The following is a 19690-nucleotide window of genomic DNA, read 5'->3' as shown; positions in this document are numbered from 1 at the left end:
GTTGTTCTAGTGACTTGGTCATGGATAGGAGGGGTAGGAAGTGGATGGGAGGGGGATCTGTATCTGTGGTTGTTCTTTTATTTAGATGGATCCCCATTAGCTTTGGCCTTAGCGACCACTAGTTTTACTACTGCGATGTTTTTGTCTTCTTGTTGTGCTTTTTTGTAAAATGTCCTTCTTTGCTTTCTCTGACCCCAAGTCCTCCTCATGTCTCCTCCAGGTTGCAATAAAAATCATTGACAAAACTCAGTTGAATCCAACCAGCCTACAAAAGGTGAGTATTGGCCATTTGCGTTTTTAAATGATCAATCTGTTTTATCTCAGTCACAGTGGACATGACTTTAATAAACGCTTAATGAACAATTAATAAATGCTTAATAAACTCCCTCTTTTCCCATTGACATTACACTGAGTAAGAACACCATAAGTCTCACAATCAGGCAGGGGCATCTTTATTAAGTGAGTTTTATCAATGACTGAATTTCTAAAGTGAAGTACCTGGAAACCTGCAGCAGGATCAGTGTTTTTGTGGAGCGCGGCTACTCTGGTCTCCTGTTTAGTGAGAGAGCAAGAGAGAGAGAGGGACGTGATACTGTTTGGCAGGTGCTGTGAACTGGATGACTGGATAACTGACTGAAAGGAAGGATGTCTGGATGACTGGATAACTGACTGAAAGGCAGGATGTCTGGATGACTGGATGACTAGATGGAAGGACGACTGGATGACGAGTTGACTGCATAATTATATGACTGGGTGACTGGATTACTGGGTGACTGGATAACTGGATTACTAGATGGAAGGATGGCTGGCTGACTGGATAGAAGGATGACTGGATGACTGACTGGGTGACTGGGTGACTGGAAGATGGAACAGCTGTGGATTTGAAGGTGTATATATTGGTTGTTGCTGTGAAAGCAGCTATTTTGTTTTGCGGTTGGCATGAGTTGCAAGAGTGTCTTTGGGAATGCTGAGGTCTGTCACAGTGAGATGATTTGATGTTCATCAGCATGTTCAGGGTATATCCCGAATGATAGACAGTGGACACTTGGGTTTTACCAGAACCAGAATGGTGGACAAACAGGCTAGTTGTTCCTGTGCATAAATGGAAGACACACAATGGACGCTCAGGGTTTGCTGTGCATGAAGGGTATAAGTAACATGGCTGACAATTAGGGATCATTGACCGTTGGCTACGTTCCAATGTCCATACTAGCACATCGCTTTCAATGCATGCCCAATATATTGCCTAATTTGAAGTCGTATGCTTGTATATGGATATTGGAACAGAGCCTTCAGGATGACTCCAAGATTTTTCCTGGCTCAAAAAAGGGAGTAGGTGGTAACTCAGTGAGGCAGTAGTTACGGTCAGCCAACCTAAGAATTCACCATGCAGGGAAACTGTAAAGACATGAAGACACATATAGTACTTTAGTAGTGCACATGGTAACATTGACTCATAACCCCCCACATGCACATACAGTGAGGGGAAAAAGTATTTGATCCCCTGCTGATTTTGTACGTTTGCCCACAGACAAAGAAATGATCAGTCTATCATTTTAATGGCAGGTTTATTTGAACAGTGAGAGACAGAATAACAACAAGAAAATCCAGAAATGTCAAAAATGTTATAAATTGATTAGCATTTTATTGAGGGAAATAAATATTTGACCCCCTCTCAATCAGAAAGATTTCTGGCTCCCAGGTGTCTTTTATACAGGTAACGAGCTGAGATTAGGAGCACACTCTAAAAGGGAGTGCTCCTAATCTCAATTTGTGACCTGTATAAAAGACACCTGTCCACAGAAGCAATCAATCAATCAGATTCCAAACTCTCCACCATGGCCAAGACCAAAGAGCTCTCCAAGGATGTCAGGGACAAGATTGTAGACCTACACAAGGCTGGAATGGGCTGCAAGACCATCGCCAAGCAGCTTGGTGAGAAGGTGACAACAGTTGGTGTGATTATTCGCAAATGGAAGAAACACAAAAGAACTGTCAATCTCCCTCGGCCTGGGGCTCCATGCAAGATCTCACCTTGTGGAGTTGCAATGACCATGAGAACGGTGAGGAATCAGCACAGAACTACACGGGAGGATCTTGTCAAGGATCTCAAGGCAGCTGGGACCATAGTCACCAAGAAAACTATTGGTAACACACTACGCCGTGAAGGACTGAAATCCTGCAGCGTCCGCAAGGTCCCCCTGCTCAAGAAAACACATATACATGCCCGTCTGAAGTTTGCCAATGAACATCTGAATGATTCAGAGGACAACTGGGTGAAAGTGTTGTGGTCAGATGAGACCAAAATGGAGCTCTTTGGCATCAACTCAACTCGCCGTGTTTGGAGGAGGAGGAATGCTGCCTATGACCCCAAGAAAACCATCCCCACCGTCAAACATGGAGGTGGAAACATTATGCTTTGGGGGTGTTTTTCTGCTAAGGTGACCGGACAACTTCACCGCATCAAAGGGACGATGGACGGGGCCATGTACCGTCAAATCTTGGGTGAGAACCTCCTTCCCTCAGCCAGGGCATTGAAAATGGGTCATGGATAGGTATTCCAGCATGACAATGACCCAAAACACATGACCAAGGCAACAAAGGAGTGGCTCAAGAAGTAGAACATTAAGGTCCTGGAGTGGCCTAGCCAGTCTCCAGACCTTAATCCCATAGAAAATCTGTGGAGGGAGCTGAAGGTTCGAGTTGCCATACGTCAGTCTCGAAACCTTAATGACTTGGAGAAGATCTGCAAAGCGGAGTGGGACAAAATCCCTCCTGAGATGTGTGCAAACCTAGTGGCCAACTACAAGAAACGTCTGACCTCTGTGATTCCCAACAAGGGTTTTGCCACCAAGTACTAAGTCATGTTTTGCAGAGGGGTCAAATATTTATTTCCCTCATTAAAATGCAAATAATTTTATAACATTTTTGACATGTGTTTTTCTGGATTTTTTTGTTTGTTATTCTGTCTCTCACTGTTCAAATAAACCTACCATTAAAATTATAGACTGATCATTTCTTTGTCAGTGGGCAAATGTACAAAATCAGATCAAATTTTCCCTCACTGTACATGTTTGTTTCACGTTTGTTTTATTATACTTGTTGGGTCCAAACAATTGATTCCCATTCAAAATCCTGTTTCCCTTACCCCTAACTTAACCCTAAGATTTTGATGGCGCTGACGGAGATGGCTGCATCGTGACCAGCTCTTAAGCAACTCTGCAGTATTTTGTTGTTTATGTAGTATTTCTTCCGTCATTAGCTCAGAAATTGTTTTGTGTCATTACATACAGCCGGGAAGAACTATTGGATATTAGAGCGGCGGTAACTCACCAGAACTTCCAGCATTACGACCAGGATTACAATTTCCCTGAAGAGGATCCTTTGTTTGCTCTCCCCAGAGCAATTGAACTCATTCCAGTGGCTGACCCAAAACAACGCTGGCGAAGGAGAGGTACTCGAGGCGGTCTTCTGGTCCGACTTAGGAAGCGTGCACAACACCCACCGCTCCCGAGTGTTTTACTTGCTAATGTCCAACCTCTGGATAATACAATTGATGAGCTCAAGGTGAGAGTTGCTTTTCAGAGAGACACCAGGGATTGTAACATACTCTGCTTCACGGAAACATGGCTCTCGCGATATACAGTCTGACTCTGTAAAACCAGTTGGGTTCTCAGTACATCGCGCCGACAGGAACAAACATCTCTCCGGGAAACAGAAGGGTGGAGGTATATGTTTTATGTTTAACGACTTATAGTGTAACTGTCATAACATACAGGAAATCAAGTCCTTCTGTTCACCCGACCTAGAATATCTCACAATCAAATGCCGACCGTACTATCTCCCGAGAGAATTTTCGTCAATAATAGCCACAGCGGTCTATATCCCCCCAAGCGGATACCACGATGGCCCTCAAAGAACTTCACTGGACTTCATGCAAACTGAAAACCACATATCCTGAAGCTGCATTTATTGTAGCTGGGGATTTTATCAAAGCCAATTTGAGGAAAAGGCTCCCGAAATTCTATCAACATATTGATTGTTGTACTTGCGCTGCTAAAACGCTCGACCATTGCTATACTACCTTCCAGAATGCATATAAGGCCCTCCCCCGCCCTCCATTCGGCAAATCGGACCACGATACCGTCTTGCTCCTCCCATCCTATAGGCAGAAACTCAAACAGGAAGCACCCGTGGTAAGGACTATTCAACGCTTGTCTGACCAATCGGAATCCACGCTTCAATGTTTTGATCACGCGGACTGGGATATGTTCAGAATAGCTTCAGAAAATATTATCGACACATATACCGATACGGTGAATGAGTTTATCAGGATGTGCATAGGAGATTGTTGCATAGGAGATTGAGTCAGTTGTACCCACTGTGACTATTAAAACCTACCCCAACCAGAAACCGTGGCTAGATGGGAGCATTCACACAAAAAACTGAAAGCGCGAACCATCGCATTTAACCAGGGCAAGAAGACTGGGAATATGGAAGAATACAAGCAGTGTACTTATTCCCTCTGCAAAGCAATCAAGCAGGCTCAACATCGGTATAGGGACAAAGTTGAGTCCCAGTTCAAAGCTTAGTCACTTTAATTAATTGTGTGTAAATATTGCATCACCCATCTCATATATATACTGTACTCTCTACTATGCCATTGTATCTTATCCAATGCCTCTCTGACATATATGGATTTATATTCTTAATCCATTCCTTACTTAGATTTACACGTATTTTGGGCATATGTTGTGAAACTGTTAGATATTACTGCACTGTCGGAGCTAGCACTTTGCTACACCCGCAATAACATCTGCTAAACACGTGTATGTGACCAATAAAATTTGATTTGATTTGATAACCTCAAACCCCTAACCCTGACATCTAACCCCTAACCCCTTCTGGTCCCCACAAGGATAGTAAAACCAAACACACACACACACTATGTCGACTCAGTGCTGAGATGTGTCTCCCTCGTTGTGCTAGTCAGAGGTCCGTCTCTCTCTCTTTCTCTCTCTCCTCTTTCTCTTTTTCTCTCTCTCTCTCTCTCTCTCCTCTTTCTCCTCTTCTCTCTCTCTCTCTTTCTCCTCCTCTCTCTCTCTTTCTTTCTCTTTGTCCTCCCCCCCTCTCTCTCTCTCTCTCTCTCTCTCTCTCTCTCTCTCTCTCTCTCTCTCTCTCTCTCTCTCTACCCCCTTAGCTCTGTGGCGGCACACATGAACTCTGCCTCCGGGGGGCACGAATTGAACAGACCGGAAGGAGCCAATCAAGGATGAATTAATTGTTCATAATTGCGCTGTGTGTGTGTGTGCGTGCGTGTGTGTGTGTGTGTGTGTGTGTGTGTGGGGGGGGAAGATAGTGTTGGATTGGGAGAATGTCTGTAGTGTTCAGCACATCATGGTTTTGTTGGACTGTAGGACCATCTCATATGTGGGTTAATGAAATAGACATGAGGTACAGGATCTGCGTTTCTATGAGCTCCTAGTGTCATCATTGTGGGTTCGATTCCTGCTGAGGCCACCCATACGGAGATGTATGCACGAATGACTGTAAGTCACTTTGGATAAAAAGTTTTTTCTAAATGGTGTACAGTCCTCATCATATGTATTTGTGTAACCGATGTAAAATGGCTAGTTAGTTAGCGGTGGTGCACGCTAACAGCGTTTCAATCAGTGACGTCACTCGCTCTGAGACCTGAAGTGGTTGTTCCCCTTGCTCGGCAAGGGCCGCGGCTTTTGTGGCGCGATGGGTAACGATGCTTCGTGGGGTGTCAGTTGTTGATGTGTGCAAGGGTCCCTGGTTCGAGCCCAGGTTGGGGCGAAGAGAGGGACGGAACCTACACTGTTACATTTGGAAAGTGAAGCTAACAGTACAATTTTGTCTCTATACTCCAACATTTTCGATTTGAGATCAAATGTCTACATAAATGGCCAATACTCACATAAATATGTATTACTATTTAGAAATGAATGCACTTGTCATGTCCAATAGTAACTAAATGATGGATGATACCTGAAGTAATTTTCTTTCTAAGTGTGGAGATAAGAAGTTTGTGAATACTTCTCAATTGATCCTGATAATACCATGATAAAGAAAAAACATGAATGGATCATGAATAATGATGCACAAAAACATGCTAGTCACTCACCATTAGGAATAAAAGGGGCGGTTAGCATTTTTTTGGGGGGTGTGGACTTTGTGCCTCTGTGCCTTTTTTGTGTTTAGGAACCTGTTCTATTCTCACTTACAAAAAAGTGACTCCAAAATGACAGAAGACATTATTCAATATTCAGTTACTATTGGACAAGACATTACCCAAAACACAGCCAAAGCAAACTGTAAATTAATCTAACACGATGCTGATGATGAAGCATGATGATGCAGTTATTGTGTGCAAGGGATATGAGACAAAATACTTAACTTTTGACTACTTTAAAACAATATAAGTGAATCTGTCCAAATACTTATGGCTTCTTATTTATGGCACTAGATACATAAAGTGCTTTTTATGGCTTAATGGTAAAACTGATATATATAGATATATATAAATCAATCACTCAATCAAATATATTTATAAAGCCCTTTTTACATCAGCAGATGTCACAAACTGCTCATACAGAAATCCAGCCTAAAACCCCAAACAGCAAGCGGTGCAAATCAAATTTTACTTGTCACATACACGTGTTTAGCAGATGTTATTGCGGGTGAAACGAAATGCTTGTGTTTCTAGCTTCAACAGCGCAGTAATATCTAACAAGTAATATCTAACAATGTCACGACAATACACACAATGCACACAAATCTAAAGTAAAGGAATGGAATTAAGAATATATAGATATTTGGGCGAGATATGTCAGAGCGGCATAGACTAAGATACAGTAGAATAGTATAGAATACAGAATATACATACGAGATGAGTTATATAAAATATGTAAACATTATTAAAGTGACTAGTGTTCGATTATTAAAGTGGCCAGTGATTTCAAGTCTATGTATATAGGGCAGCAGCCTATAATGTGCTAGTGATGGCTATTTAACAGTCTGATGGCCTTGAGATAGAAGCTGTTTTTCAGTCTCTTGGTCCCAGCTTTTATGCACCTGTACTGACGTTGCCTTCTGGATGATAGCGGGGTGAACAGGCAGTGGCTCGGGTGGTTGTTGTCCTTGATTAACTTTTTGGTCTTCCTGTGACATCGGGTGCTGTAGATGTCCTGGAGGGCAGGTAGTTTGCCCCCGGTGATGCGTTGGGCAGACCGCACCACCCTCTGGAGAGTCTTGCAGTTGTGAGCGGTGCAGTGATGTGTACGCCGAGGAACTTGAAGCTTTCCACCTTCTCGTTTGTGGCCACGCAGTCATGGGTGAACAGGGAGTACAAGAGGGGGCTGAGTACGCATCCTTGTGGGGCCCCAGTGTTGAGGATCAGCGAAGTGGAGGTGTTCTTTCCTTCCTTCACCACCTGGGGGCAGCCCGTCAGGAAGTCCAGGACCAAATTGCACAGGGCGTGGTTCAGACCCAGGGCCTCAAGCTTAATGATGAGCTTGGAGGGTACTATGGTGTTGAATGCTGAGCTATAGTCAATGAACAGCATTCCTACATAGGTATTACTCTTGTCCAGATGGGATAGGGCAGTGTGCAGTGCGATGGAGATTGCATCGTCTGTGGATCTATTGGGGCGGTAAGCATATAGAAGTGGGTCGAGGGTGTCAGAAAAGGTAGAGGTGATGTAATCCTTAACTAGCCTCTCAAAGTACTTCATGATGATGGGGCGATAGTCATTTATTTCAGTTACCTTTGCTTTCTTGGGTACAGGAATAATGGTGGACATCTTGAAGCATGTGGGGACAGCAGACTGGGATAGGGAGAGATTGAATATGTCCGTAAACACTCCAGCCAGCTGGTCTGCGCATGCTCTGAGGACGTGGCTAGGGATGCCGTCTGGGCCAACAGCCTTGCGAGAGTTAACTCACTTAAATGTCTTACTCACGTCGACCAAGGCGAAGGAGAGCCCACATTCCTTGGTAGCGGGCCGTGTCGGTGGCACTGTGTTATCTTCAAAGCGGGCGAAGAAGGTGTTTAGCTTGTCCGGATGCAAGACGTGACTGGTTTTCCCTTTGTAATCCGTGATTGTTTGTAGACCCTGCCACATACATCTTGTGTCTGAGCCGTTGAATTGTGACTCCACTTTGTCTCTATACTGACGTTATACCTGTTTGATTGCCTTACGGAGGGAATAACTCCACTGTTTGTATTCGGCCATATTCCCAGTCACCTTGCCATGGTTAAATACGAATGCTGCCATCTATCCACAGTTTCTGGTTAGGGTAGGTTTTAATAGTCACAGTTGATACAACATCTCCTATACACTTCCTGATAAACTCAGTCACCGTATCAGTGTATTCGTTGATGTTATTCTCAGAGGCTACCCGGAACATATCTCAGTCCGCGTGATCAAAACAAACTTGAAGTGTGGATTCCGATTGCTCAGACCAGCATTGAATAGTTCTTAGCACGGGTACTTCCTGTTTGAGTTTATGCCTATAGGAAGGGAGGAGCAAAATGGAGTTGTGATCAGATTTGCCGAAGGGAGGGCGGGGGAGGGCCTTGTAAGCATCTCACAAGTTGGAGTAGTAGTGGTTGAGTGTTTTAGCAACGCGAGAACTACAGTCAATGTGTTGATGGAACTTCGGTAGCGTTTTTCTCAAATTTACTTTGCTTAAATCCCTAGCTACAATAAATGCTAAGCAGAGAGCGCACTGAACAGAGAGCGCAGATGCACTTGGCCAAATCAATTCCAGTAATTAATTAAATAATTATACATTTACTCTGACACATCGTGACCCACCATTAACAGGTCCGTGACCCACCCATACTTTAACAAAGGCTGCTGTATGTTATCACAATCACACCATGAGTAGTTAATCATGAAACATACACCCCTGCCCTTCTTCTTCCCAGAGAGATATTTATTCCTGTCTGCGCAATGAACTGAGAACCTAACTGGCTGTACGGACTCAACTTTAGCGAGTAATATACTCGGAAGCGATGGGTGGTGTGCGCGCCTCCTGTGTCGGACTAGAAGTCCACTCCGAGTACCTCTCCTCCGCCGGCAGTGTTTTGGATCAGCCTCTGGAATCAGTTCAATTGCCCTGTGGGGTACAAACAAAGGATCTGATTCTGGAAAGTCGTATTCCTGGTCGTAATGTTGGCAATGCTGGTTACCACCAGTCAATATATCCAAAAGTTCTTCCCGGATGTAATAATGTAAGAAATAACACATAAAAAAACACTGCAAAGTTTCCTGAGAGCTAGAAGCACAGCAACCCTATCTGTCGGCGCAATTTTAACAGAATGTAGAAGCATGGTGGCTAGGAAAAACTCCCTAGAAGGCAGGAACCTAGGAAGAAACCTAGAGAAGAACCACTCTCTGAGGGGTGGCCTTGTTCCCGGTGGATATTATGAGAGTACATGGCCATTAAGGCCAGATCATTCTTCAAGATGTTCAAACGTTCATAGATGACGAGCGGGGTCAAAAAATAATCACAGTGGTTGTAGAGGGTGCAACAGGTCAGCACCTCAGGAGGAAATGTCAGTTGGCTTTTCATAGCCGAGCATTCAGAGGTCGAGACAGCTGGTGCGGTAGAGAACGAGAGAGAGAGGGAGGGAGATACAGAAAAATACCCTCAAATAAAAAGTGACATTCTGTACTGTCTCCTCTAAATTTGATTTCAAATCCAAAATGCTAGAGTATAAAGCCCAAATTCTAATTCTATCTTCACTGTCCATAGATGAGAACTGTATTATGTTATGTATGTAATTTACATTTATTTTTGATCTATTGTACCTGGTATTTATTTGAAGATATATAGGATGATTCAAATTCATCATCTTTCAGATGGCCACTGTGTTGGTTCTAATGCATGGCTACTTTGTCTTTCCCTTGAGATAGCACTGTTCTTGCCTGGATGACATGTCTTACCAAGATCTGTGATCTTATGCCTATGCCCTTCCTTGATAGGTCCACCTAAATTCTCTCGCTTATCTTCTATTGGGCAGCGGTGCAAGAGAGGAGTCTGATTGGATGGCTGCTTGAGACCAAACATTGCGATTGGGCCATTGTCAGAGACAACACCAACTATCTATCAGATTTGGCCTAGATTGATGAGAGTGGTCCGGGATTGGCTAGCAACGAGAGAACGCTCTACAATTGGCGTTGATAACATGCTGCTTTACATACCCGTGGCTAGAGAAAATCCTCAATACAGAAGACATGAAAGAGCCCATATTAGCATAATCTGGTCTGTTATGCATAAAGAAGGAAGGGGTAGAGGGAAAGAGAGAGTTGGGGGAGGTAAAGAGACAGAGGAGAGAGTTTGGTGAGAGAGTGAGGCGTTGGGTAGTGTTAATGCAATCTAGAGGTGGTCAGAACTGTGTCAATTTTAAGTACTTGCACTAATAAGCCTCACAATTATACAACTGACAATCAAATGCATCTGTACTCTATATACTGTATTAATGGTATATCAGTGACAGTAGGTCAGATAGGCGTTTGTGATAGCGAATGTGCTGGGGCATGTTTGGTCTGTGGAATTATGGGATTTCTGGACGACGACGGCAAGACATCGGGGGGCGGCATCATCGTATCCCATAATTCCCTCTGGCACAGCTGGAGAAGCGAGGAAGGGCCTAGTCTTAATACCCGGGTCGCTATGGCAACAGTGACGTTGGGCAGTGCCGGAGTCTTTAGACTGAGAAAATAAGGGATTGAATGAAGGAGGAAACGGCGGGAGAGAGAGACATATAGAAAGAGGGGGAGGAATGAAGAAAGAGGATATAAAAGCTTATCATACTATCTTTTTTCTGAGTCTGACTTGAACCCCACCATATTCCTGCAAAATTATACACGTGGCTGACGTTAGACCACGCACTTCATGCGAGACTTCCTACCACAATCTACCACTGTTAAGACAGCAGGAATATGGTGCGGTTTGGACAAAAGTTGGATTAAAATGTTTATTTTGATATCAAGGGACACATTTCACTTAACGTAGAGTTGCTACAGATTATACATATGCTTTTGTTGACAGGAAACGTTGAAACTTTTTTGGTGAAGCCGGCTATATTGTGGTATGGTTATTTTCCGTCGCCAACCACCAGAACGATGCACAACTCAGGGAGTCCAACCAATACACAGACTCCCGATGCTGTGTCCCAAAGCTAGGAGCTTATATATATTGTGAACCAGATGAGCCAGATAGATGGTTCAAATTAAATATCCTTCTTTATGACAATGCATTTGAACTGATTTCCTCCAATACTGTAAGTGTAAGCCTTACAGCAGTTTGAATTGAAAATGCATAACATTTTGAAAAAACACATGGTACACATTGCTGTAACATTTACTCTCAGTTGAAGACCCCATATGAATATGTTCTATATATATTATTTGTATTCTATTCACTTCTAACAAAAATCCTTCTGCCTTTCGCAGCTTTTTCGAGAGGTTCGGATAATGAAAGGTTTAAATCACCCAAACATAGGTAAGGGCCTGCATTAAGTGTGTGTGTGTGTGTGTGTGTGTGTGTGTGTGTGTGTGTGTGTGTGTGTGTGTGTGTGTGTGTGTGGTTTGTTTATGTTGATACATGCTGTGTTGTATCTATTCTATATTTCTATCAAGCTTTTGTGCTAGTATGTACTGAACTGTAACACCATCCTATGCATTTGTGCTGGTGTTTATGCTGTGTGTCTGTCTTTCACATGATCACACTATGTCTATATGTAGGCAACTACAGTGCTGTATACTTATATTGTGGCCATGGCTTAAATGTACTTTTAGTCCGCAGTCAATGTACTAGTCCATGTTGTTTGTGTATAGTTAGTATAGCATAGCATAGCTTAGTATAGCATAAGATAGCATAGCATAGCTTGGTATAGCGTAAGATAGCATAGCATAGCTTAGTATAGCATAAGATAGCATAGCTTAGTATAGCATAAGATAGCATAGCATAGTTTAGTATAGCGTAAGATAGCATAGCATAGCTTAGTATAGCATAAGATAGCATAGCATAGCTTAGTATAGCGTAAGATAGCATAGCTTAGTATAGCATAAGATAGCATAGCATAGTTTAGTATAGCATAAGATAGCATAGCATAGCTTAGTATAGCGTAAGATAGCATAGCATAGTGATAGTATTGTGTGTAGTCTAAATGGTTGGTCCACTCCTGTCTCATCCACCCAGACAGCAGGCCTCTCACTGTATGTGTTGAATAGACTACACTACTAGCACATACAGTTGCTAGCTAGACGCGGGGAAGGAGGGCCCAGAGTTGGGTTGGCGAGGGGAACAGGATTTTCTAAAGCTGAAATGTGATAAAAAATAAAAAAACACATGGCATTAGACTAGACCGTTTTCATGCCCCGCTGGATTTATCAGACAGAGATTTGTGTTTAAAAAAATTTTAAAAAATAATGAATGGGGATTTTTTATTTTATTTTATTTTTTTATCTGATTTTGTTTGTGCATTACAGTGCAGCTGTTCGAGGTGATTGAGACTGATAAGACCCTTTACCTAATCATGGAGTATGCCAGTGGAGGTGGGTGCATCTGCCTTCCTGTCTGTTTCAATAGACCTAGCTACTGTGTCTCCGTAATGGTGGATTAGCTTGTGTTTGATTGACAGGGGAGAAAAGTATAAATAAACCAATGGAGATGACTCAAAACCATAACCGAACACAACGGTTGTACAGTTCGTACTACTGTATGTGTAAGTAAACATAACCTAATGTTGCGTATTTTACGTTTGGTGTTCTACGAAATGATATTGTAAATGTAGGGGGGGATTTCGGTAATAGGCTTATAGCTAATGACAGGGTTTAGTGGCCAGGGAGAATATTTCTACCAGCTGAAATGTCATTAGGATAAAATCTGGGAGGAAGCAGGCCACAGCCCCACAGTCTCTGTCACTATAACATTAGTGTTAGGCCTTTGATATTAGCTACTGGAAAGATATTAGTTTAACTGTTAATGATGGTTGAAAATACTGCAGATTCTACAAGCACAATATGAGTACATTATGGAACCAGGAAAGGGTTTAAGGAAGATTGAGTGTACAGTATGATGCATTGAAACATATTTTGACACATACAGTATTTCCCTCATCATGTTGACCACTCTCTTTGTTTTAAGGTGAAGTGTTTGACTACCTCGTATCTCATGGTAGAATGAAGGAGATTGAAGCCAGAGCCAAATTTCGACAGGTATGACGACCACAGTGCCTCACACACTTGTCTGTCTGTCTGTTTCTCTGGCTGTCTAGCTGTCTTTTTAGTCTGTTTGTCTGGCTTGCTGGCTGGCTTGCTGCTTGCTAAAGCTGCCTGTCTGTGTGTCTGTCAATCTGCCTGTCTGTATGTATGTTTGTGTGTCTGTTTGTCTGTCTGTCTGATTACCTGTCTCTCTGCCCTCTAGATTGTGTCTGCTGTCCACTACTGCCACATGAAGAACATTGTCCACCGAGACCTGAAGGTGAGAATGCTGATTAAATATACACTTAGCAAAAATATAAACGCAACATGCAACTATTTCAGATTTTACAAAGTTACAGTTCATATAAGGAAATCAGTCAATTTAAATAAATTCATTAGGCCCTCATCTATGGATTTCACATGACTGGGAATACAGATATGCATCTGTTGGAAACAGATACTTAAAAAAAACAGGAGGGGCGTGAATCAGAAAAACCAGTCACTATCTGGTGTGAACACCATTTGCCTCATACAGCACATAGTGTTGATCAGGCTGTTGATTGTGGCCTGTGGAATCGTGTCCCACTCCTCTTCAATGGCTGTGCGAATTTGCTGGATACTGGTGGGAACTGGAACATGCTGTTGTAAACGTCGATCCAGAGCATCCCAAACATGCTCAATGGGTGACATATCTGGTGAGTATGCAGGCCATGGAATAACTGGGACATTTTCAGCTTCCAGGAATTGTGTTCAAATCCTTGCGTCATGGGGCCTTGCATTATCATGCTGAAACATGAGGTGATGGCGGCGGATGAATGGCACGACAATGGGCCTCATGATTTCGTCACGGTATCTCTGTGCATTCAAATTGACATTGAGAAAATGCAATTGTCTTGTCCGTAGCTTATGCCTGCCCATACCATAAACCCACCGCCACCATGGGGCACTCGGTTCACAACGTTGACATCAGCAAACCGCTCGCCCACACGACGTCTGCCATCTGCCCTGTACAGTTGAAACCGGAATTCATCACTGAAGAGCACACTTCTCCAGCGTGCCACTGGCCATGGAAGGTGAGCATTTGCCCACTGAAGTTGGTTACAACGCTGACCTACAGTCAGTTCAAGACCCTGGTGAGGACGACGTGCACACAGATTAGCTTTCCTGATACGGTTTCTGACAGTTTGTTCAGAGATTCTTCAGTTGTGCAAACTCACAGTTTCATCAGCTGTCCGGGTGGCTGGTCTCAGAAGTCCTGGGCTGGCGTGGTTACACACACAATTGGACGTACTGCCAAATTCTTTAAAACAACTTTTATGGTAGAGAAATGAACATGAATTATCTGGCAACAGCTCTGGTGGACATTCCTGCAGTCAGCATGCCAATTTCACATTCCCTCAAAACCTGAGACATCTGTGGCATTGTGTTGTGTGACAAAACTGCACATTTTAGAGTGGCCTTTTATTCTCCCCAGCACAAGGTGCACTTGTGTAATGATCATGCTGTTTAATAAGCTTTTTTATATGCCAGACCTGTCAGGTGGATGGATTATCTTGGCAAATAAGTAATGCTCACTAAAAGGGATGTAAACAAATTTGTGCACAAAATTTGAGAGAAATAAGCTTTTCGTGTGTATGGAAAATTTCTGGGATCTTTTATTTCAGTTCATGAAACATGGGACCAACACTTTACATATTGCGTTCATATTTTTGTCCTGTGTAAATTATCTGTGATTGTAATTGTTATTATAATCCTAAACATAAAAGTTGTGACCTTGCAGTCAGTCATCCTCCTATTTTATAGATGTGAATGTTTATGGATGTACAGTACATGTATTTATAGATGTGGAATGGGTAGAGGAAATAGATACGTCTTCTGATTGTTATTGGATATTATGTCCCTGAACATAAGCACAGACAGACGCAGTGTGAGTCACTTCTTCTCCCAGTCTTTCCGGACTACTCTATCTATATAAATCCTGGATGACTGCTCTCCTTCTCCATCACCCCACCTCCATCCCTCCATCCCTCCCCCTCTGTCCCTCCGACCATCTGCTCCATGCATCCCTCTACCCCTCCATCCTCCTCCATCCTTCTTTCCCTCTACTCTCTCTCCTCCCTCTCTTCCCTCCATCCCTTCTCCAGGCCGAGAACCTCCTGCTGGATTCTAACGCCAACATCAAGATCGCCGACTTCGGCTTCAGTAATGAGTTCACGCTGGGCAACAAGCTGGACACGTTCTGTGGCTCCCCGCCCTACGCTGCCCCGGAACTGTTCCAGGGGAAGAAGTACGACGGGCCTGAGGTGGACGTCTGGAGCCTGGGAGTCATACTGTACACGCTGGTGTCAGGGTCGCTGCCCTTCGATGGGCAGAACCTCAAGGTGTGTGTGTGGGGGGAGGTGAGGTGTTGGGGGGGGGTTAGAGATGGATGTCTGTAGTCTGGGAATCAAACTGTACACTCTGGTCAGCAGCTCGCTGCCCTTCGACGTGTGTGGCTGTGTGGCTGCTAATCCGAACGCTTCATAGGATATAGTGTTGTAGTGAGTGCAGAGTGCATTGAGTGTACAATGGGTGTCTTATTTGTACTGTACTGTATGTCTGTGTTGGTGTGTGTCGGGGTTGGCCGGTTGTTTGATGTGTGTTTGACTATTTCTGTTTTCTTGTGTATTTGGTGTGCTTGACAACAAGTTTGGTGTGTGCTTGACAATGTGTTTTTGGTCTGTGGTTGACAATCCGCGTTTGGTGTGTGTGTTCGGTGTGTGCTTAAAAACTTCTGTGTATGTGTGTGTGTTTGTCACTGCCCACAGGAGCTGCGTGAGCGCGTCCTGAGAGGGAAGTATCGTGTGCCCTTCTACATGTCCACCGACTGCGAGGGGATCCTACGCCGGTTCCTGGTGCTCAATCCCACCAAGCGCTGCACCTTAGATGTGAGGAGAAACAACCACACATGCCTGATTCACACTATAGGACCAACCCAAACTGTATTGTGCTGGCTTGGATATTGTCTTTTCACATTGTCCTTTCTTGCATAGTTTCAGCAATTATAGTGGATGTGTAACTATGCCAGCCCAGTACAGCTTGGCTTGGTTTGGTTTGGCTCAGTAGTGTAAAAAGGGTATAACAGCAGTGCACCTGTCACACACTAATACCCCAACATGTAATAAAGCCCCAAACCACTAGGGCCAGGACCATACCAGTATCGCAATATTTTTTCCATGGCAACATTTTTTACACAAAGCAGACCAAACTCTTTGGTCCTTTAAAAACCTCCTGTATGTTAAATATTGCGTGCTATAGCTTGGAAAATAAATACATGTGTCTCTGGATGACAACATAATGTTTTTTCCAACATTAGGGTGGTTTTCCTTAAGAATTTAAATCCACTTCGTGTTTTGTTTCCTTGCCACAATACTAACGAGTATTGCGGTACTGGTATCGCCACCAGCCTTACAAACCACCATAACATGAATTTCATCTACATCCCCAAAACTCTAACACACACACACACACAGGATTTCCAACTTTAGCTACTCTCTAACATGGAATCTTGTTGTGATCTCCACAGCAAGTCATGAAGGACAAGTGGATAAACGCAGGGTATGATGAGGATTCCTTGAAGCCCCATATAGAGCCTGTTGAGGACTACAGTGACGCCGCTCGCATAGGTGAGCCAGCTATGTCCAGGCCACTGCGTTGCTATCCACCATTTCGGCACTAAAGGCAATGTGTTACTCTTCCATTTTGGCTCTGGTGGCTTATTTAGCCAGGTCACTTCATGCCTTTTGGCATTCTTATGAAACACATTTCAGATACAGTATCCTTTCAGTTAATATCTGTTCATGAAATGTTAGCTTAAAATTAACTTTAACTTAAAATGATTTCCAAAATGGCCACCTACTTTTTCTCCATCTCCCCTTATTTGTGGTCTTCAGAGGTGATGGTGGGGATGGGCTTTACTCCCGAGGAGATCAAGGACGCTCTGCTCAACCAGAAGTACAATGAGGTCACCGCTACCTACCTATTGCTGGGCCTCAAGAATGAGGTGAGCAGTCTGGGCCTGGCCACCAGAGGGCAGCACAAGATATCAATGTGCTGTTACACAGAAAAACACTGCAGCCCTAGTAATCAGTATGTATACTGGATTTAGGTAAGAATATGAATTTTTGTAAGGACATACTAAAATGCTTATTTGACGAAGAATTATGTAGACAAACAATGGAGGTATTTTGATATTTATATAGGCGTATTATGTTAATGTCAAACAACATATCGGTACACGGAAAGCCACAGTGCTCTTGGTGGCTCCACATTTAGTCCATGCAGCTGGTTAACACCCGTGCTGTGGTTGTCTTGGTAACAGGATGGTGGCGAGTCTCGTTCGGCCAGTACCCTGTCCCTGGCACGGGTCCGGCCCAGCCCCAGCCCCATCACCAACGGGACCAACAAGCAATCCTTGGCCACTGCAGGCTCCTCTTCCTCCTCTTCATCCTCCTCGCACAGCAAGACCCAGCGTAGCGCTTCCACCTATCACAGGCAGCGGCGGCACAGTGACTTCTGTGAGTGTTCAACTGTGCATTCTGCTGCACCTTCTACTGTACCCTCTTGTTTACTTTCTACTTTAGATTCTACTGTACCTTCCCTCACCATCTCATATCCCCCCCTCACAAACACAGAAATCCTAATTTTGCTCATGGTGTAGTGGACATTGTTTAGGTGCCGGAGCGCAATACAAATGTAAATAACATCATAATTTCTCAGTTTCTACCAACAGATAGCCTATTGAATATCATTATATAAAATGCATCCTCCAATTGCAACATCTGACCTCATATTGTCACAAGAAAATGTTCTATTTGTAATACCCTCAAACACCAAGTTAGGCATACCTCATTTCAAAATAGGCCATGACATCATCATTGTCAATCGTGAATGATAATTCTTCACGTTATACGGTGAAATGTCCAAACTGCATCTGCATGCCAATTATTTGATCTCAATTAGTTTACATTTTACATTTTACATTTTAGTCATTTAGCAGACGCTCTTATCCAGAGCGACTTACAGTAGTGAATGCATACATTTCATTTCATACATTTTTTTTTTCTGTGCTGGGAATATTTTCTGTGCTGGGAATATGCATTTAGTTCTTCTTGAATTACCGTGAGCATATTAGAGCAGATGGTGTTAAACAATATAGACTTCCTGTATTTAGTTTCAATCAAAGCACATTCTGTCTAGTGGCACATGCTGTTGTGTTTTGGCCACATTCTATCATTTTATTTACTATTCTGCTATCCAATCATAAAATGTTATACTATTCTATTATATTTGGTTCTGTTATGTAGAATACCAATTCATCATTATGTGATCTTCCAAGACATCATATTCAGCTTTGATCTAACTTTACTAAACTATCACCATTGTCAGAAGTGGCAGAGTGGTTGCTCAGGTGCTCTGTGGCTGCACTACACCCCTGCTCCCGCTGTTCATTGAGGTCATTGAAGCGCACCTAATGTACCCTATTCTTTTGCAGCACTCAAAATTTGGTGATGCAGAAATGAGAGACCACATGTGGCTGTTTTATGAAAACTGGGAATATGTGGCCAAGGAAACATTTCTGGTTAGTCTCGGGGAATGTTAATCAGTTAGGAAGGGAGACTTTTAAAATGTGATTGAGTGAATTAGTAAATATGTTGAATGAACAGCTAATGAGTATGGAGTGCTTCACACGTTTGACGAAATTACCTTATCTTTCAGTCTAATACGGTTATTTACTTACATTTGTAGCACTTCGTCAGAAGCACACTTTTGTAAGTAGTTAGGCCTAACTGTCCTCTCCAAGATTAGCTGGAATTTAGTTGAAAGATTTTGAGAAATGTGATTGGTTGAAATCTTGTTTGTGCTGCGCAGAATATCAGATCTCAACAGCGATTGGAGAAGTGTTTAACATCACCAGTACCACATTCTTATGATAAATATATTTTAAGCTCAACGTGATTGCGTGACAACAAGAGACAGGTTGGAATTGCAGTCACGTTGAGCTTAAAATATATGTATCATCAGAATGTTGAAAAACTATAGTTTTGGCAAGTCGATTAGGACATCTACTTTGTGCATGACACAAGTAATTTTTCCAACAATTGTTTACCGACAGATTATTTCACTTATAACTCACTGTATCACAATTCCAGTGGGTCAGAAGTTTACGTACACTAAGTTGACTGTGCCTTTAAACAGCTTGGAAAATTCCAGAAAACGAGGTCATGGCTTTAGAAGCTTCTGATAGGCTAATAGACATCATTTGAGTCAATTGGAGGTGTACCTGTGGATGTATTTCAAGGCCTACCTTTAAACTTAGTGCCTCTTTGCTTGACATCATGGGAAAATCAAAAGAAATCAGCCAAGACCTCAGAATTTTTTTTTACACCTCCACAAGTCTGGTTCACCCTT

General features: G+C 43.0%; 1 protein-coding gene across 7 annotated transcripts in view; it reads left to right on the top strand.

Annotated features, from left to right (window-relative positions):
• Nucleotides 1-19690, top strand: part of LOC106603692 (MAP/microtubule affinity-regulating kinase 4) — a 52224-nt gene that overhangs the window by 10570 nt on the left and 21964 nt on the right. For all 7 annotated transcript variants that reach the window (XM_014197677.2, XM_014197678.2, XM_014197676.2 and 4 more), the window contains exons 3-12: nt 221-274; nt 11489-11537; nt 12527-12592; nt 13185-13255; nt 13464-13520; nt 15385-15621; nt 16048-16167; nt 16806-16905; nt 17173-17282; nt 17601-17796. In XM_014197677.2, the coding sequence (XP_014053152.1) occupies nt 221-274; nt 11489-11537; nt 12527-12592; nt 13185-13255; nt 13464-13520; nt 15385-15621; nt 16048-16167; nt 16806-16905; nt 17173-17282; nt 17601-17796 (1060 nt within the window). The remainder of the gene's footprint in view (nt 1-220; nt 275-11488; nt 11538-12526; nt 12593-13184; nt 13256-13463; nt 13521-15384; nt 15622-16047; nt 16168-16805; nt 16906-17172; nt 17283-17600; nt 17797-19690) is intronic.

The sequence above is a fragment of the Salmo salar genome, chromosome ssa04 (assembly GCF_905237065.1).
Source record: "Salmo salar chromosome ssa04, Ssal_v3.1, whole genome shotgun sequence".
Lineage (NCBI taxonomy): Eukaryota > Metazoa > Chordata > Actinopteri > Salmoniformes > Salmonidae > Salmo > Salmo salar.
The sequence above is the reverse complement of the archived record's forward strand: the minus strand, read 5'-3'. Positions and strand labels throughout refer to the sequence as shown.